The sequence below is a fragment of the Pipistrellus kuhlii genome, unplaced genomic scaffold (genome assembly GCF_014108245.1).
Source record: "Pipistrellus kuhlii isolate mPipKuh1 unplaced genomic scaffold, mPipKuh1.p scaffold_m20_p_4, whole genome shotgun sequence".
NCBI classification, from domain to species: domain Eukaryota; kingdom Metazoa; phylum Chordata; class Mammalia; order Chiroptera; family Vespertilionidae; genus Pipistrellus; species Pipistrellus kuhlii.
In genome coordinates this window covers 68,594,672-68,616,020 of record NW_023425540.1, presented here as the reverse complement: position 1 = coordinate 68,616,020, position 21,349 = coordinate 68,594,672, and the positions used below count along the sequence as shown (strand labels likewise).

At 39.9% G+C, this 21,349-nt stretch overlaps 1 protein-coding gene across 2 annotated transcripts in view; it reads right to left on the bottom strand.

The window, feature by feature from the left end:
• MEGF10 (multiple EGF like domains 10) overlaps positions 1-21,349 on the bottom strand; it is a 148,014-nt gene that overhangs the window by 44,665 nt on the left and 82,000 nt on the right. For both annotated transcript variants that reach the window (XM_036410554.2, XM_045571117.1), the window contains 3 exons: positions 11,042-11,288; positions 9,021-9,141; positions 4,919-5,055 (listed from right to left, as the gene is read on the bottom strand). In XM_036410554.2, the coding sequence (XP_036266447.1) occupies positions 4,919-5,055; positions 9,021-9,141; positions 11,042-11,288 (505 nt within the window). The remainder of the gene's footprint in view (positions 1-4,918; positions 5,056-9,020; positions 9,142-11,041; positions 11,289-21,349) is intronic.

The window sequence follows — 21,349 nt, the reverse complement described above, 5'->3', positions numbered from 1 at the left end:
AGTGCAAAACACATTGAAGCTTACTAAAAGGCAACATTTCCCACACGCCCGCCTATGTTTAATGATAGGGTGTGGTACGAACAATACCAGGGCTGGGCAGGAATTCTATTTAAGTATAGAGGATAAATCTTGACAATCCTTTGATGCTTTTCTGGTTAACTCTGACTCTTGCATATATTTAATGGGATAGAGACAGGGAAAAGAGCCTCTTGCAAACTGGGTTTCACAGACTCTACACATCTTTAGGTGTGTGTGTTAATAGGCAAAGTCTTTGAATCAACTGCTCAACAAATTATTTGGTGAATTCCTGAGTCACTGCACGAATATTTAGCATAGAATCAGACATGTGTTTTAAAGTTACACAGGCGTCTACCTATTTTTAGACCAGAGCATTTTTTTTAAAGGTATTCTATTTTTACCTAGTAAGAAGCTTAATAAGTGACATCACTTAGTTTATTCCTTGAAGATGTAAACTTCAGAGAACGAAGAAATACCGAGGTCCTATAATTTGGCCCCATCATGGCTCTGCTAAATGCTAGTAAGACAACTTTGCCACCTGTCTGTCCAGGTTTCATTGCAAGTTAGTACCAAAAAAGGAAAAGAGATGGCAAAGGACTTCTCCCTCTGGCATGGATTTGAAAACAAACCCGAAATGCTAAGTGCTGGACTGTGTGATTGTAACTGAGTGTTCGTAGTAGAAAGCACAGCTCTTCAAGTGGGTGGACCGGGCAGAGATAGGAGGCCTGGAAAAGCGTCAGCTACGAAATGACAGGGAACTGGTGTGTCTATTTTATCATATCTTGGCAGAGACTTCCTTTTCTCTGGGAAAACAATATCCATAATAGCTGGTCCTGGCCATATTTATCTTCCTAACCTATAATTCAATATACTACTAGTTTGTGTTATAAATGGCAAACAGCCATTTGAGTTTTACTTCCTAAAGTAGCCAGGATGTAAAGCTTGGCTCATATTCCCACTTCTTTTCTGTCAACATTGCGCTTGTAGGAGAATCCTGTTAGTAATAGGTATGCCCATTTCCGTCTTCCAAACCAAAATGAAAGGGTATCTTTCTAGAAGTAGACATTTTCCATCTTGAAAATAAACACGATCACGGAGTAGCTTTACCTTTCTGATTGGCTGAATGTGAAGTCTTTCTCAGGCAGTCTTATCTCTCTTTTTGGCCCCTTTATGTAAAAAGTTATTTCCCAGCTAATTTAATGCCCCTACTGTTGCTTTTGTGGTACCAAGTGGAACAAGAAAAGCTATCTTAGGAATCAGGAAAACTGGAAATACATTTTCTTAGGAGAGATGACAGAGAGGTGGATAAAAACAGAGCAATAAATATTGGCCACAGTAGAAATATTTAGGAGATATATATGATTTTTGAATAATGCCCGGGAATTAGGAAAAATAGAGAAGCAATAAACAGAGATAAACTAATAAAGCATGATATCAATTCCCAAACCAATGAGGGTCACAGAATTGTTTTAATACCATTTCAATAATGATATTGCATCTCACTGTGAACTTGTGGAAAAGAAAGTGAGTTGGCATAGAAGGGGGTGGCAGCTTCCTTGTCTCCCTGTCCTTTTGAACATGTCCCTCCCAGAGTGACTGGAATAATTGGGCCAAACGATGATATAGTAAAAGAATCGCATTCCTCACTAAGCCTGGATGGATGAATTAGGCTCCTGCCTTTCAAACTTCTCAGGAGAACATATACCAAGCGCTGCAAAAGAGCCCGCTTCCCACAGCCCTAGGGAGAGGGCAGGGTTCCTCTGCAGAAGAGCAAGCTGCATCCTCCCAATTTCTGTCTATAATTTCTGACCTGCTTTCTCACACACTCTTTTTCGCTTCGAGGGCAATATGGACCCAGGCGTGGCAGGACAGTCTTAGTTTGCATCTTAGCAGAGTCCAAAATTGATCCAGGAATCTGTCCGTCCAGCTGACATTAGGGAGCACCCATGATGTGCACAGACCCCAGCGAGGCCATCGAAGGCCTCAGAGATCCCCAGCATTAAACACACTCTTTTAACCCCTTCAGAAGAATTTTTGGGAGGATCTGGAAACCAACTTCTCCTTACTCTTGCTTGGCTGTGACACTTTACATTTCCCTTATGATAATATTCTCTCATCCTCTCCACATACTATTACTTAGGCTTCCCATGAGCTGCTCTGCCTGCCCCAAGGTGCCTGTTTTGTTTTCCTGTTTGCCCTCTGGCTGGGAAAGCTGCTCCCACACCCTGCTAATGCCTGGCTGGCATTGCATGTGGTGGTACCTGCTTCTCCAGACAGCCTCTGGCCTAACCTCAGTCATCAGGTTACTGCTGACTGCTCAGCACAGGAAAAATAGTCAGAGATTCTGTGCCCATTCCTTATACCTCCTGCCACAAACTGCCCCATAGTCACACATGGTTTTCCTTTCATAGTGACAAATGTGCTTGTCCTCACTGTGTGTGCATGTGCGTGTGCGTGTGCATGTGCGTGTGTGTGTGCATGTGTGTGTGTGTGTGTGTGTGTGAACTCTAGAAACCAGATGGGTATAGACTAATTGAAAACAGAGGTCACACCATCAGTTCATCAATAAAATGAAATGAAATGAAATGAAATGAAATGAAATGAAATGAAATGAAATGAAATAAAATAAAATAATAATAGTTACAAGAACAACTCAAGAAGCAAGTTCCTTCTTCATTTTCCTTCTCTTTCTCTGGCTCTTCGCCTTCCTTGCTTCAAGTCTAAAATTCACCTGAAAATGAGCTGCCATTCCTTTCCCTTATATTCCAAATAAGATAAATATAAGCCTGCCTTATATCTTTGTGGTTTTTGTGTTGCCTCGAATTTGAGACTTGAATCCCCAGAGGGGAAAAAAATAATTACATTTAAATGTTTAGTGCACTAAAATATTGCACAAACTTATATTTAGGATTCTGCTTGGTCCTGTGCCTCTCCTTTCCTGACTCATCTTTCTATAATAAGATGTTAGTGACACACGGATCCAGAACTCATCTAGCAACCTCCTCTATTCAGAATATAACCACAACCCAGGATGCAGGTCACAAAACATACCAAATAGCCTAATTACATGTTATAAAAACCAGGCACTAAAGTCATAGCATCAAACAAAGAAAAAAGGCATTAATTTTATTGACAAAATATGGAAAAGCCCTTAATGAAATTAAACATATATAACTAATAAAGTTCCTAATAAAAATAGGGATTAAAAAGCCCACTTGAGCATGAAAGACAGTTTTCTAAGAACCAATGATAAACATGAAACTATACTGAAGCCACTGCCAATAAAATTAGGAACAAAAGAGGAATTCCTACTTTCACCTCTTTTTGTCAACACTGATTTAAAGGTTTTAATTAATTCAATAATACAAGAAAATGAAATAGTCATTATATATTGAAAAGAAGAGACTGACTTACCTTTGTAGATGATGAAAAATTTTTAGCACTTGCTAAAAATAACAGTTAACAAAAAAGATTGGTAGAAATAAATATAGGGTGGGGTAAATTCAGGTTTACAGTTGTTTGTATGGAAAATAATACAATAATTAATAAATAATAATATAGGAATAAACTCTGCATTTCATGTACTCACAATTATAAATCTACTTTTGCCCCATGGTGTATTCAAAAGTAAGCTTTCTTTTATTCAAAAATGCCCAATTAGAAACTGGATTTGGATTTTTTAAAAAAATTATAAGATGCTTAGTAATACAATTTAACAAGAAAGTAGAGAATCTAACTGGGGAAAAGCACTCTACCGTATCTTATTGAAAGTCATAAAACTAGAACAGGCTTTTAAAAAGAAACAAATTTAAGGAAGGAGTTTGAAAGAATTCTTAGGTCACAGAAACCATCAAAAAGTGATGATAGCTAGCCCTGGCTGGTGTGGCTCAGTTAGTTGTAGTGTCCTCTCATTTACTAAAAGATTGCAGGTTTGATTCCTGATCAGGGCACATACAGAAGGCAACCAACTGATACTTCTTTTTCACACTGATGTTTCTCTCTCTCTCTCTCTCCTTTCTCCCCTCTCTAAAATCAATAAACATATGCTCAGGTGAGGATTAAAAAAAAGATAGGTAATATTTGTACAATCCTAACATTATTCAAATTGAAATCACTAGGATTTATACAGTTCATAGAAATTACTCAACTATAATAATAGTTAATATTCATGTTTCAGCATAGTTCTAAATGCTTTAATGTACTTGTTTAACCCTTATAATAATCCTAAAGGAAAGTACAATTATTACTTGAACATCATAGAGGAGGACACAGATTCCAAAATCTTTGCTTTCAGGCATTATACTCTTTTACTTTGCAAGTCTCTTTTCTCTATTTTAGATACATATCCAATGAGCTTGATTATCTTGCTTTTCAGGATACCATGTGGGACAGGGGAGCCCCATAAGTCCCATTGCATCTTACTCTGTCACTAGAGCACAATAAAATGATTGACATTCTTAATACAATTCTGAATCATAAGGAGGTAACATTATGTGCAACATATTTTTAAAATATTCCTAAGTACACATCCGATTTAAAAATAAACCTGTCCAAAATGGTTTACAAGGTTAAGTTTGTTAAGATTGTTGTTTAAAGTGGCTGTCCTAAGCACTCATCTGTTTGGAATGACACATTCATCATAGGTTTAGAATGGCTGATATTTTTATTATTTTTATTTCTAACACTTTCTCTGTTTCTTCAATTCATCCTCGCCATCAATGATTCAGCTCCTATGCAGTGAACTGGGAAAGAACGTGTACAACCCTCTGCTACCTGAAGGTGTCATTACCTGGAATATTATATAACAGTCACAGACACACGGTAATGGAGGTGTGTGCTGGATCTTTCGAGCTTTCTCCTCTCACGCCATTACAAACAGAAATACAAGACTGTCCCTTACCGTTCCCCTGTGTATCCTGGACTGCAATGACATTGGCCTGTGGCGGCATCACAGGACCCTCCATTATGGCACTGACATTCTTGCGAACAGTTCTTTCCAAAGCGACCCTCCGGGCAAGGCTGGCCACACACTGTGCCCTGCATTCAAAGAGACTTGGTAAATTAGATGGGCTGCCAGCCAGGGAAGGGCCAAAGGAGGACGGGGGAAAGAGAGGAAACAGAAAGGGAAGGAGGAATATGGGAACAGAGCTGCAAGAGATTTAGGGGATTTTAGAACACAGACTCATCATCTTAAAAAATGTTAGAAATTTTAAACTGACTTATTTACTCAGTAGGCCTAAATCTCAAGACACATTCAAAGGTGGCAGAATAGTAATCTTAAGAAATACTCACCCATATTAAAAAACTAAAGCTTAAGATAGAGTCACATTAGCCGAAATCGGTTTGGCTCAGTGGATAGAGCGTCAGCCTGCAGACTGAAGGGTTCCAGGTTCGATTCCAGTCAAGGGCATGTACCTTGGTTGCCCGCACATCCCCAGTAGAGGGTGTGCAAGAGGCAGCTGATCAATGTCTCTCTCATCGATGTTTCTAACTCTCTATCCCTCTCTCTTCCTCTTTGTAAAAAAATCAATAAAATATATATATTTTAAAAAAGATAGAGTCACATTAAATTATTATGCTAACCTATAGAATTTATAAATCCTTCTAAGTTTTCTTCCTTGTGTCTTACAAGTACAATAAGTCAACAATACTTATTGAGCATCCATTACATAAACAGCAACATCTGGTGCAAATGAAATATCCAAATGCTTTACCATATGTTCTGGAGAAAATATACATTATCATTGGCTTTCTTTCTTATAATGTTGCATAATATAAGACTGAAAGTTTGTGTGCCTGAATTAAAAATAACATCGCCGTAGAAATATATCTAAAGGAATGAACCTAGACATTTTATTTAAGAAGAAAAACACTTCTATTTTCTGCAGGTTCAACAAACATTTTTGGGCCAAGATCAATAGGAAACCTTATTTCCTGTTAAGAAAAATCACGAGTATCTTGGACATGTGTCCCCACCCTAGAGGCCGTCCACCTTGGCATATTTATTCTTATTCTCTGTGGAAAAGAATAAGATACGGTACCAATAAATCTAGGAAATACTCTACTATTTTCTACTTTACTTGGCCTTGTAGCTTATCTATTTATTGGGATTTTGGTGGAGCAAACAACATATTGCAAATAACAGGAATTTAAAAAAATGTTTTTAAATGTTGGAAGCTGTTGTTTTGTTCTCCGTCTCCCTCTATAAAAAAAAAGAAAGAAAGAAAAGAAAAGAAAAGAAAGAAAGAAAGAAAGAAAGAAAGAAAGAAAGAAAGAAAGAGAAAGAAAGAAAGAGAAAAGCAGACTGTGGGCACTCTGAAATTGGAGGCTAGTGAGCACCAGATGGTTTTGTAAATGTTTATTCTGGAGCGCATAAGAAAATACATTTCCTCTAACTCCTGGCTACCCACAAAGGCAGTTGGTGTGCTAATTAAGTCTCCTCTGGTGGTTTCTATCTACCTACAAACAGAGAAAGTTCTTCCACAGACTCTTGGAACCGAAAAAACCTTTGAGAGATTATTCAAATCAACGCCTAACTGGGAATCATCATGTGCCAGGCATAGCACTTAATTCTGAGAATCAAAGATAAGGTCACAACCCTTATTAACTGACAATGTGGTGAAGGGGACAGATGTAAAAATAACTCTAATCCCTCCATGAGCACACACATAAACATGACTGAAGGAATAATACACAAAGGATCAATCTGTGGGAAGCAGGGGTTCTGGTGACAATTCTTCTCTCTCAGGGACTTACTTGAACTACTCAGCTTGTAACAATCCCACATAAGCTGCGGAAACGCTGTTGAAATGTTGTTTATGAGTACGGATTAATGTGGGCAAACAGCTTTAAGTAGGACATTAATTCTGGTTGACATATATATGTGTGTGCATGTGTAATAGGAAGGTATATTCATCTTTGAAAGGCACCTAGGATGATAGCACAAATAAAATGTTTAAAAAAGAAGTATAAGATGGAAGCTTAACTACACACAGAAAATGATGATCTGAGCATTCCATACAGAGCCAGGCAGGGGGCCCAGAGTGTAGGGGGGGTCTTCTCTGGGCTGATGGAGATGGCCATCTGCTCCCCTACTGGGTGGGGCTCACTATGCTGATCATGTCCACCTCAACCAAGAAGAAAAGCAACTCTACATTTAATGTCTAATAAAAGTCCCAGGAGTATAAAATCTACAGCTCCTCATTCAAAGAACACAAAGCTCTCTCCAGCAAAATCCTTCCCCTACCATGGACAAAGCAAGGACCAGTATTGACAAAAGGCTGAATATAAAAAGTAAAAGTAGAGGAAGAGTCAAAGATAATTCTACATTTCTACCTTGGGCCACTAAGAGAGAAATACTGGTTTTAACTAGATTTTCTTTTTCCCAAAGTAGAAGATGAGCAGGCTTAAAAAAGGCTTGGGTGTATAAAGTTGGTTTTATTAACAAGGACTTTGATGGGCCTGCTTGAACCACCTCAGTGCTCCTTCCATGATCCCTTGTCCACCTTATCATCGGTGCCCAATAAAAGGCCCCTCACTCTCACTCTACCACTTCATAAAACTTCTCCAGGCTCTGTCTCCAGAATCAGACTTTGTCTTGCCTACCATTTCTAACTCACACCTTGGGTATGATATTTGGTTTCCATTTGTCCCAGTGGTCTGAACTTCTTGACCTCTCCCTTATTTCCCATAATTTCCTGGGAATTGGACTCCAGCTCTCCTTTGCTCCATGCTTACAACAAGGGTAATACTAGACCAATTTCATCCCATGTCTGGCTCCTAAGCCTCCAGCTTGGGCATCACCTAGACAGACGGTGGCTTCATACATAGTAATCTAGGTTGGGGTGTCTAGCAGGATAGTGACAGACACTTGTCTAGGAAACTTAAAATTTGGAAAAATCAGCATATGACTCTCAAAACCATGGGTCTGGATGAGATTTTTCAGAGATTTATATCAAGAATAGAGAAGGACAAAACTGAAACCTAGAGAATAATACAATAAAGTGATTTGTATGAGGAGAAGGATTAGGAAAGGAGATCTTTAGTGAGAGGTAGGAGAGAGGGTTATCAGGGAAAAGAGATTAACAGAAGGAAGTGGATGAGAAGCAGGGTCAAAAGCTTTGGAGAGTGATGCTAATGAGAATGGAAGTGTGGAATGAGAATGGATTTGGCAATTAAGAAGTCAATTTACCATATAAGAGCAGCTTCACCCCCTTATAGAGATAGAAAATGATCATGAAGTAAATTGCTCTTTTATTTTTTGTTTGCTAATAAAGGAAGCAGACATTGGTTATTCACTCTTCTGCCTTCAGGCAGACTTATCTGAAGGCACAAACCATCTCAGAGGAATAAGAATTAGTATTATTTCCTCATTTCAGAGAAATCTAGTTGTAAACCTGTTTTGGCATTGTGCATTGCACATCACATTGAGATTGTGTGATGCCACATAAAGAAAGAGTATCATGGTCAAAGTATGACAATTGTGGAAGGTTATAACTTCCTCTTGGATTATGATACTAAAGGCTCTAAAAACGTTCTGCAACACTTGGGAAATCTGGTTTCCCTGAAAGTATCTCCAGATTGATATGACCAGATAACTTTTTCATAAAACACTTACTCTGTTGAAAATAACACTCTCAGAAAACAACAGTGATCAATAGAACGTAATTATGAAAATGGTTATTTAAGTATGCACAATGCTTAACAGCTCTGGCTGCCATATGTAAGAGGAGCTATTTCCCTTTTATACCCTGAGGGGAAATGCAGGACAGACGGCCCACTGTCTTTTCCATGAGGGCCCTTACTGCACTTCAAGTTCAGGACTGAATCACCCTCTGCCATCTCTGGACAGGAAGCGTTCCAGCTTTGAAGTGGTTGGGTATTTCCAGTTTTGGAATCTTTAACCATGAGTGTAACTCTGTTTTTGTGCAAACGTCCTCCATGTGTGTTTTCACCTGCATGTCCTGAGACAGGTGACTTGCGGAGGGAGGAGGGGAGCTTACCAGCCAGCCAGGAGGGCAGGAGCACTCCCCAGTGACATGATGGCACACTCCTCCATTCTGGCAGGGACATCTCTGCTCACACTGCGGACCATGCTTGCCAGGGGGACAAAGATCCTCACAGCTGAGGGATTAATGGGTGACAAAGGACACCGTTATTGTTTCAACCACACAAGCCTTAGGTTCACAGACACAACAGCACCCAGAGTCCTTTCTCTGTTCAATGTTGTTCATTCTCTGTTCAATGTTGTTCATTTCATTAACACTTAGAGCGCTGATCATATTGGCTGGAAGGGTCTTTAAGGGATAACCTGGCCCTTCCCCTTGTTTTAGGGTATTGTCTGATAAAATCATTTCAATTTGGGGAGAATCTGTCCTCTGAGAGCACCAAGAACGACTCAGGTTGGCAAAGCACTCCTGGTGTCAGGAACTTTCAATGTAACTTTCTTAAAGCCCACATGCTGGAAATCTACTTTTGTTTATGCGTTTGTTCTAACTTTGAAGGAGATTGAAATGTTTGCACATTTCCACTCTGTGCACATATTTTTCATAATCAATTTTCAGCATCCTCTCCTTCAGATGGACCGGTTTCCATGCCTTAATCTCCTGTGCCACATTGTATGAACCAACCTTCTTCTCTAAGCCTTTGCCTTTTTTTCTCTCTGGTGAAACTGCTCCAAGTTTTCAAAGCCCTATTCAAATGTGGTCTTAATGAGAACCCACAGAAGCAATATTAACAATTAAATCATTTGGGATGGTCATTCATTCTTCTGAAAATTAGGGCTTTCTAAGCTAATGCACTTTTTCTCCAGCTCTACTTTATAGCCCCAATACTGTCAGCAGGAAGTATTTACCTAATCAGCCCCATTTCCCCCCAAGTTTTAGTTCTATGATTTACAAGTATAATTTTCTCAGTAAGGGAACAAGATTTTTCCATCTCCTACTTTTTTTTTTTTTTTTTTTTTTTTTTTTGCAAATTCTGTTTGCTTTAACAGATGCTCCTCAATTTACAATGAGATTACATCCCAATAAACCCATCATGAATTGAAAACATAACTTCAAAATGCAGTGAATATACCTAACCTACTGAACATTGTCACTTGCACAGCCTACCTTAAATGTGCCCAGAACACTTCCATTAGCCATCAATTGGGCAAAATCACCTAACACAATAAACATGCTCTAGAGTACCAGAGGTTCACCCTCGTCATCAGGGAGCTGTGGCTCAGCGTCACCAGAGACTATCACACCATATCAGCAGTCCTAGCGAAGACCGAACTCAAAATATTCACAGTGCGGTTTCTACTGAGTGTGTATCGCTCCACACTATCCTAAATTTGGAAAATTGTTAAATTGGAGCATTGTCAAGTTGGGGGGAGAGCATCTGTACGAAGCAAAGACTGTCCTTCCCACAAAAGTAAGTGGAGGTTAAGTACCGTAGTTGCTTTGTGTTCTCCGGAAGGAGTTAACTATCCTATACAGATGTGATGCATAGGCTTTTATATTCACAAAACAACATATGTGCCTATGGGCATTCATTAACCCAGTTCTCCTTTTATCATGAGCTATTTCTAACAACTTCTCTCTTTCTTCTTTTCTAAGGCACTGAACCCATCCTGTTTTATCCAGCTAGTTAATTTGCCACACAGAACAGGAAAACATAGACCATTAGCGCCAGTGGTATCAAAGGAATGTGATTGTGGGGGTATTAAGTAGAACTTCAAATCTGCCCCAACAACCCCCAACTGGCCATCCAGTGCAACATCCGGGCCCACTCTATGTTTGTCCTGCAGAGAGCAAGGCATGGAAGCTGGCCCTGAGGCTCTGCTGGGCTCTGGTGCTCAAGGGTCCAACAGCAGGATCCCCTCGTGGCCATCACTGCTGATCCCACCTCTGTGCATGGACGCCTGCCCTCTCAGTGACTCTTCAGGCAGCAACAGAAACAGAAGCACAGGAATAAGACGGCAGCAGGGACGCAGGGAGGGGATGGGCTCTGCCACGCAGCCCAGCAGCCTGTCACTTACAAGGCTCCGGTGTACCCAGGTGGGCAGCGGCACTCCCCTGTGATGTGATCGCAGGTGGCTCCGTTCTGGCACTGGCATCTCTGGTGACAGTCGTTCCCGTAGGTGCCCTGCTCACAGCGCTCCTCGCAGCGCCAGCCCCGGAAGCCCGCGGCGCAGTGGCAGGCCCCCGTGATGGGGTTGCACAGGGCCCGGTTTTTGCACTGGCACCGGCTGCTGCAGTGCGGTCCCCAGTGATCGCCATCGCAGGCTGAGGTTGGGAAAGAAACACGGAGGGCATCAGAGTGTGGGAAGGGTCATGGCAACCTCTTCAGAATGAGCTTTCCTCTCTCTCTCTCTCAGAGAAAACAGCTTCATGATCCCTCCATCGCCATTCCTTAGCTGGGCGTGAGGGCCCCAGCACCCACCCAGGGCAATGCCTCACCACCGATGCTCAGCACTAAGTGAGCCACTTCCCATCACTCTGCTGCTGAAGCTTAACTCCATGAAGTTCCAACTCCATGCCTTGCTCAGCCTGTTCCCTGCCCCCAAGTGTGGACTTCGGTGTGGTTGGCTAGGGCAGGGTGTGAGCGGTGATGGGGGGAGTTGAGGTTGGCCTGGCAGGTAGGAATGGTCGGCTCATGCAGGACGGTTATGCATACTAAGAAGTAGGATTGCATCTTTTGGACAAGGAAGTGGTAGTGAAGGGTTTTAAGCAATGAAGAACACTGCGGGTATGTTTCCTAGTAAGGTCACTGGCTAATATGTAAGGAAAGGGCAGGAAGGAGCTAACAGTGAGAGGATGGCAAGAAGTCAGGTCAGTGAGGTGATCACTAAGACCAAAAGGGGACCCACAGGCAGAGTGGAAGCGTGGACTGGCCCTGCTCTGGGTCTGAGCTGAGCTCTCTCCAAGCTGAACTGTTTTCAAAGTAGCCATTAAAATATGTGACTGGGACGTAAGCAAAAAGGCAGGAAAAGCTTTGACTAAAATGTTTAAATTCACTGACTTATTTTAAAAATAAGACAACAATGAAACAGAAAATCGACAGTAAATAAAGAAATAAATAGGCCCATTAAACCAGATAAGTCAAAGGCAGAAGAAAAAACACACACCATTTGAAAGATAGATTTAAAAGTACAGTTGCAAAGAAAAGGAAGAGTGGCTGTAATTCAAGTCAATGAGTCCTAAAAGGGGAAGAGGGAAGGGAAAAAACCCTCAACCCCAAACGGTCTAAAAATTATAAAGGGTGATGATAAGCAAAACCTACTCTTCATATGCATTGCCTAGCCAGTCGTGGATTTATTTATTAATTAGATGCTATAAAAATCACAAGGGAAGATGCACCCTGCCTAGAGCTCTTAGGATAAATTGCTTTTATGGAAAAAAAAAGTGTCATTTCATAAAAATTTTGTAATTTCAACAGACCTGAAATGAACTATTAAGGAAAAAAACAAATGAAAATTAGGCACATGGCAAACAACAAATTAGACATACAGGATTCATCTTCTAATATGAGAACCTAGCTTTCATTCCATACTATCAAAAGGTTGAAATGAATAACTCTGTTTTTAATCAGTATGGCTTCGGTCTCATTAGTACTTCAATAAATATATTTTAACACAATTAAAAACAATGAGAGAGAATTCTTGAACCTAAAGCAGATCAAGAAAGCAATTTACCTAAGAACGCACAATCTTCTTTCTGAAAATAAGATTAGGTGGCCTTTCCAAGATGAGATTTAAGCCTATTTGTTATTCATATGAGTTGTTTCTTTTATTGCTTATTGATATGGATGAAGAATTTTTTTTTCAATTCTAACTTTTTCAATCTAGGATTTTTATTTTATTTTATTTTATTTTATTTTAAATTACGTAGTATGTTCCTTTATATTCTCTCAGTGATCCCAGTTAGGCGAGCACCTATCCTGTTTTTAAGGTCCACTAAAATGAATTCCATAGTCCCATATAACATGTTCCCTGGCCCATTGATGTTAAGAGTAAGAAAAAAAAATCTTTGTTCCTGTAATTTGATCCCTTTTCCTCCTGCCTTCCTTACAGTATAGTCAGTTCACCACTGTTCTCTGTATTATAAGTGATCTTATCCCTGGAATCTGAATGCATCCTTGAACTTGCTCTTGCTAGACTAAATACTATAGTCGCAAAACTTTTACTTATTTTTTTAAAGTTTATTCAATTTCACTCATTTTCTTTGCTAAATTCTCTCCAAGTTCCCATATCCTCTTAACTTCCAGGAGCCTCAGATACTAAGTACCTGCTTTTCCCCTTATGTATAATAGAGGATTCATTGATTGACACAAAAAAATAATTTTAGCTAAAAAATTTCCTTGATAAGGGCATCAAGATGATGTCAAAGGCTTTAAAAAAAAAATCATGGTGACACTGTGATACAAATAGGCCGAGCCCATGTGTTTTACAGAATGTCTGACAACACCAGGTGAGGGGCAGGAAGAGGTACAGGGGTCAGAGCTGGTCTCTCCTCTCCTCTGACCCATTTCCACATCCCATCCAAATGCTTCTCTCCTAGCAGAGCAGCAAGGCAGAGAGAGACCAGTTAATGTTTTCTTGGGATTCAATTCAAAAACAAAAGTGAAAAGCCTGACTATATCTCATGATAGAAGCAAGTATATAGCAGGGATTGATAACCCGCAGCATCAAAGAAAGGGTTTCAGACTTTTAAAGGAATATTATCATGCAGACATGGTTAATTTCCTGGCTCTATCTAAGCACTGTGGTATGCTTTGAAGTGACAGCTTCTCCCCTTGGGCTGTATTTCCCTAAAAGGCCCCCGATCCATGGAGGCTGTGTTTCCCTAAAAGGCCCCTCATGCACGGACCTCACAATGTATTCACTGGTCACCCACAGGGGCGATGCTGGGGGGAAATTCGCACACAGAAAGTTTCAGACAAATAGGAAGTGGAAGAGCGGGACACAGAAGCCTGGCTTGAATTAAGGCATCACTGAGACTTCCTTTCTTCATTTGTCATATTTAACCACGTCAACACATCCATTTTTCAACGGATCCCAGCGAGTTACACAGTTCATCGCACAAAGGCCAGCTTTCTCCCCTGGTTCCTACAAATTCAGGGGTGTGTTGACTGTCTATCTAGAGTCTAGATTCTAGACCATAGGCAGAATGAGTTCCTTATGTCTAGCACCAAGCTTAACCAATTATCCTGAGTTCAAGTACTGTGCTTGGAAAGGCAGTCTTGAGAGACTCTGAACTCAAATCATCTGACTTATTTTACTTAAAACCTCACTCTGATCTCAAGGGGGAAAGTGCTGTGCTCCTGAAGAAAAAGCGACTGGATTGGTTACCGACCACTTATGAAATGTAGTTAACATTGAAGTAGCTGGAAAATCATAAAAACAAAAGGTAAATGAACAAGATTTTGTTTCAGATGAAACTGAAAAAAACCCAAATGCAAGTAAGAGAGTGATGACTCATTTTCAGCTCTTACTGAGCTAACAGCTAGAGGTGGGCTGTCGGATTTGGTGTGCCCAGACTCCTGCAGATGTTTCAAGAGATGATTCATCAGGGTCTCAGACGTGAGCATGGACAGTTCGCTCTATTAAGCTCTCAAAATAACTTGGAAATAAAAGGAATTTTATACTACATCCACTTATATCTCTTCATGACTTTCCAATAAGACTGAATTTCACAGGTGTTTAGACACACTGACACCCTTTCTTGATCTTCTGTTGACAACAGAAGGTTTCATGGCAGCCCCTGGTTGACAATAATGGTTAGATGCATTCTGATTTCAGGGATATCAAACGCAAGACTGCACAACCTGAGGCATGAAGCAAGGTAATGGTAAAGATGAGGCTAATACAATGATAATGATAACCTTTCCCTTTTTGTGAGAACGACCACTCTTTTTGTTGTTGTTTTTTTAAAAAAAAACTATGTTTTTATTAATATTTAGAGAGGAAGGAAGAGAATAGAAAGATAGACACACCAATGAGAGAGAAACTTCACCGATTGGCTGCCTCCTGAACAGCTCCATCTGTGGCTCAAGCCTGCACCCCCAGCATGTGTCCTTAGCAGGAATTGAGCATGGCCTCCTGGTTCATAGGTTGATGCTCAACCACTGAGCCACACCAGCTGGGCAGAAGCAGCACTCTTAGGCTCTACTACAGGAGAATAGGTTGCCACATCCATTTTACAGATTAGTCTGGAAAAGTGTATCTAAAGCCCTTGATTCATAAATTCCTTTTTTGGAGTTTTTCCAAAATAAATAAATATATTTGTGTAAAGACAATAACAATGTACCCTGATTAACTAATAATAGTTACAGCCGTTCTAAAGCACAGTAACCGGATGGAATCTTGTTATCTACATTTTAAAAAATATGTTTTATTTATTTCAGAGAGGAAGGGAAAGGGAGAGAGAAACAGAAACATCAATGATGAGAGAGAATCATTGATTGGCTGCCTCCTGCACGCTCGAGCCTGTAACCCAGGCATGTACCCTTGACCAGAATGGAATCCAGAACCCTTCAGTCCACAGGCCGACACTCTCTCCACTGAGCCAAACCATCCAAGGCCTGTTATCTATATTTTCTAGATGAAGAAACTGTGACCCAGTTGACTTGCTTAAAGTTACACAGGTAGTGAGCAGTGAGGCACAAGACCTGTCTTCAGAGCTTGTATTCTACATTTTACTCCTTCCAAAGCTATAAGGATGCTTATCCCAACACCTTTTATAATAACAAAAAATTTAAAAAACAGCTAATTTTCTAGTAATAGAAGACTATTATTTTTGGTACAGTCATATAGTGGAATACTATGCATCAATTAAAGTGGTTTTAGAGAAGAATATTTAATGAATTTGAAAGATGTTAGCAATATCATAATTATAAAAAGTACATTAAAAACAGTATGCTCCACATGATCCTATTTTAGCAATGTATTAAAATGAACCAGATTAAATTGCCATTAATTTAGGGGGAGAAGTGGCCAAATATCAGCAATTATAATGTTTGTATCTAATATCTGGAGAAGGAATGAGGAGAGGGATAACAAGAAAAACAGGGACAGAGACAGAGAGACAGATATGGAAGAGCTCCATTGTTAAATGGTACCACTGGGTAGCTCTGGATCTTAAGAGCATATATGGTTTTTCTTTTATTCCTTTGGATGACCTACTGGTAGATGCTCTACATTTTCTACCTGTCTCCTTTAGGCCCATGAGAAGAGCAAGCAACACATTAGATTTCAAATGCTTTGATCCACTGAGCATTTATCCTGAGCCAGGTCCTATGCTCCATGCTTTACACAGCTCTTCCCAAAGCAATTCCAACAAGGTGGGCATCAGGATCACATTCAGCCACCATGATCACATTTAAGCACAGTGAACATATTTCAGATGAGAACATATTGGCAAAATGTCCATAAAACACCCAACCAATAAGAGATGGCATCAATATTCAAGTCTAAGACTTCCTGAAAACAAGTCCAAGCACTTTTCAGGAGACCATTCTGCTCTGAAGTAGTGAAATTACAGATTTTTGTTAAGCATATCCCATAATTATGTTTTTTGTTTAATATGATTCATTAAAGCAGAGCAACCCAGGATAAAACTTTTCATGAGCAAGCCTATGGGTCCAGCCAGTGACTCAATACTTAGGGACACTGGAGGTAGGAAACTATCTCAGTAGTAAGAACAGAGGGCATTTCTCAAAGAGAAAATTAAGGAGATGCTCAGATCCAAAGAGCTCTGTGAGTTGATAATGATTCTATGCAAACAGAAATGCCAATGAGCTTGCTGTGGAAAAGGTATTGATGCCATTAGCTTTCAGAGTCCACAGACCTGAAAATGAGGCCCACTTATCACTGGGAACGGCTGGCGCTTAAGATACATCTGGTGACGGATGAAGGTAAATGTACATCACTATAGCTTTCACAAGAAGAGAAGCCTATACAACCACTATCACAATTCTAGGCACATTTTCCCCTCCCAACCCACTTCAAACCCTTAATCTAATGTTCCGTGCAAAGGACAGGGAGAGAGAGAAGAGTTTTCAATCATGTGTCAGCTTTATGCTGCTATTTTATTTAAACTTCACAATAACATTCAATGTTACCAGGTATAATTATTCCAACATTTCATGTGCAAAATGGACTCATGATAATTTGCTCAAAGTCACTCGGTACTGAAGGGGCAGAAGCAATGGATAAACCCAACCTCTCAAGACCTCCCTCCAGAGCCAGCATCTCCCCCCACCACGCAGCCCATCCCCAGCGAGTGATGCTCAGCAATGACAAAACCCACATCGGTGCACATTCACTGCTTCTGCCTGGTTCCAAAGGGGATCTTTCCAGGACAAAAGTCTCACATGTGTTTGAGAAACAATACTTGTTTGCCAGGACGACATCCCCAGTTCATCCGAATGGTTTTGATAAGGAATGCCCCAACATGTCCACAGCCACACAAGGTATTAACAAAAAAAGGCACGGGGAAAATCTCTGAAAAAAGGGCGACAGTTTAGTACATCTCTTGTGTTTGTGTAAACAAAGAATAAGGAGCACATTTAGAGATAAACAGAAATGTCAAACTGAGAAGGAACAAGGGCATGCTAATATATTGTTTCATCCTAAGGACTCCATCAAAAAAATAAAAAGAAAGGGAAAGGATGAAATAATTTTCTTATTGAGAAAGGAGTGATGGAGTCATGTTTACCCTCAGGTTCACCTTGTTACAAAATTCACTGATCAGCAACTCGCTCAATGCGGAGTGGAGTGATCTAGCGTCAGACAGACTGGACTCCAACCAGGCCACCGGCACTTCAGAGCCATGGGACCTTGAGCAAGTCCCCCGACCTTTGTTACACTACGTTTTCTTTTGTAAAATGGAGATGGTAGAATGCACTAATTACAAAAATGTACACAGACCTACTAGAGGCAGAAATGTTGTTCCATGGTTGGCACATTGGAATATTTCAGGAAGGACACTCAAGAAAAACATCCTCCAGTGCATATGAAGCAGGAATAGCAGGCCTGTCCTTGGTTTATACTATTTGTTTGTCTTGCATGAATCATTCATGCCCCAAAAAGACAACTTGGTTCTCACAATGCGAATTTCAAAAACAAATTTTCCAGTAGCTCCATGAAGTAAAAACAAGCCCTGGTATCACCCTTTTCATCTGTTTTTACAAGGCCAACTGGAAAAGGCTCGAGTGTGCAATAAAACCCTACGTTTTACATTGCATTCTTAGTTGCCAGTTCAAAACAGGATTTAGAAATTTCCCACTTGCTGAAAGTTAATGTGTCCAGAGGTATAGGCCGTGAGGCCCAGACATGGGAAAGGAGAAACTGACAAACATACAAACAATTGTAGTCATCCTTCCTTAGCATAAAAAAAAATCAATGGTCATTAATAAAATCTGGAGCATCTGGCCATATTATTGCATAGTATGTACCAATCCCAATGACTTAACTTTTCCTCAGGTAATCTATGCCCACTAAGACCACAGAGCAGTCTTAAAACACATTTTGAAATATAAGACGCTTTCTAAAAGCAATTGATTCTGAATTATAGAGAACAACAAAAGTGCCTAATTCTGTGCACTTGTGTTAGGTCTAAACAAACTGGATAAATGAGCAATTCAGTTTTTATTCATTGTTTTTTTTGGTTTGGTTTGGTTTCTGGGTGTGTGTGTGTGGGTCTTCATTTAATGCCTCCAGGATCTAAAAAATCAAATTGTAGAATTATCTGAAGTTCAAGAACCTTGTGGATACTTCTCTACCAGATACGTACTGAATCTTGGAACTCAAGTTTATCATGGGGAAAGTGATGCCAGCTGATAATACCTAACTACCCTCACCAGGGTTGCTTTTTGAAGTAACTAAGACTGTAAGTCCTCGTAACATATAAATGTCAAGTATTTATCAGAATACATCAGTCAGCTGTACTAATTTGAAAAAATATTTTTATGTGGAATTTTGCCATGATGTTCTCCATTGACTTTAAGCAGGAAAGTTTGTGCCTATGAGAGAAATTACTAGGGAAGGAAATTCAACCCTTCATATTCTACCATACAGGCAAAGCACAAAGAAGTTGCTTTTAAGAAATGATCTCTACAGAGTGTGTCTTTTAGAAGAGACCGGCATAATATTCTGTTGCCTAAAAAGGGCAGAAAAAAACAGTTCTTGCTGAAACACACACCCTTTCTTCCTAAGCCTGGGTCTCCCAGCGTCTTTTATCTCCTGTGATTTTATTCCCCGTGCTTCAGACTAACAAGGCAGCGCTGTGTCATTCCTTTTGTTAATGTAGAAGAAAAGATCCTCATTCAAAACATCAATGCTTTAGAAATAAAACAACTCTGGAAAGCCTCTCCATCCATGAAGAAGAACAACAAAAATGTATTTTCCAGATCCTCTGAAAGCACCAAAGCCCCATGTCCTTCACATGTCAAAACGCCCCACTGGAGAGCTGACACGGTGCCAGCATCGCTGTGGACACCACCGGGGCTGTTTATATGAATATCGTTCAGTGCTGAGGGAGGACCTTTTCCCTTCTTTTAAAAAATGTATGCTATTTAGATTTTCAAAGCAACACTATCTTGTTAATAATTTCAGTGTGTATTTCTCTCAAATTATGAACCAGCAAAGGGGGCATGAAATATTTACTCTTCGATGTATCTAACTACAGATGTTGATGTCTCTATGAGAACACAATGATGAACCTGTTGGTGGTGCAGGGAAACCTCCAGGACACATACTGTAGGCTGGGACTAGGTAAGGGATTTGGGGGGGGGTTACATTTATTCCACAAAGTCAAAAGAATAATAACCTCAGGGGCCACCACAGGTTGTCTTGCTTTAAAAAGTCTTGCCATATTTTTGGTCTTTGTTCATTTATTCTTTCATTACAAATGTGTTAAGCATCTTCTATGGCTACTAAGTTGTTTGTTGAGCACTTACTACTTGCTTCTGCCTAAGACATGTTCTATGGTTAAGATTTCTCTATTTACTAGAAGAGACTGGTTTATCACAAACAATGTGTACCAGTAAGTGTTGCTGTGTGTAGGTCCTCAAGGAACCCAGAAGACCTATCACATTGTACCATTGGGCAGAGGGGGGACAGCTTCCAGAGGAGGTGGGGCTTGAGGTGCGCACTGAAGGATAAGCAATCAGGACCATCTCTGGCAAAGTACTTAGCATCTTCAATCTGGATGTGAGAGGCCAGAGGGCAGAGGTCTTAAATGTTCTGTTTAAAATCTCATAGTAAGAAAACCAGGCCTCAAGCCCTCAATGCTAAGTGGATGGTCTGAAAAATTTACTATCATTTCCTTGAGAAAAAAAATTAACTATAGAAGACTATAAGTAACACTATAACAAAGGCCCATGAAGCCACACTTAGAATTAACTATTGTGAACATCTCATCACATTTGCTTCCACATTTAATGCAAGAAATAAAAAATTGCAGATCAAGTTCAAGTCTTCTCTGTCTCCTTCTGCCTGGTTCTCAGTTCTTTCCCTGCTCTTTTTGCTTTTTAGATTCAGTTGTTGATAGATATGTATTTATTGCCATTTTCTTGTTCATGTTTTTTTAAATCTATTTTTCCCCTTTTTCTTCTTCAAGAAGAGCCTTTAACATTTCATATAATACTAGTTTGGTAAAATGATTTAAAAAGTGTGTATGTATATGGGATTGGGGGGAGGGGGAGATTTTGACCAAAAAGGAAAAACTGTGGTTAGTTGGTTTTTTATTATTTGCATTGAAGAAGTTTTCTAGTATTTAAAAAAAAAATGCTTTGACAATCACAAGCAATAAGAAACCAGATTAATCATAAAAGATGTGTGTGTTATGTGCCGTTGTGTCACCTCTGACTCCTATGAATGAGTGAGGTCCCCAATGTACTGTCCTTAACAGCCCTGCTCAGCTCCTGCAGACTCGTGGCTGTAATTTCTTTTATAGAGTCAACCCAATACATATTTGGTTTTCCTCTTTTCCTGAGGCCTTCGGTTTTTTCCAGCATTATTGTTTTTTCCAAAAAACCCTACATTCTCATGATGTGCCCTGTAGGACAGCTTTGTCAATTTGCCTTCAGTGATGTTTCTGGTTTAATTTGCTCTAAAAGCCACTTGTTCATCACTCTGGCAGTCCCATTCATAGAGCTCTCCCCCAACATCATATTTCAATTGAATTTAATTATATAATAAACCAGAGCACTTAATTTCAGCCAATTATCAACATAACCTCATAAAAGAGTTATATGTATCTCTTCTAAAATTGGGTATTAATCTATTGCATTTTATGAGTGGGATAACAAGTGAGGCTACAGGATCACCTAATACACATGGTAT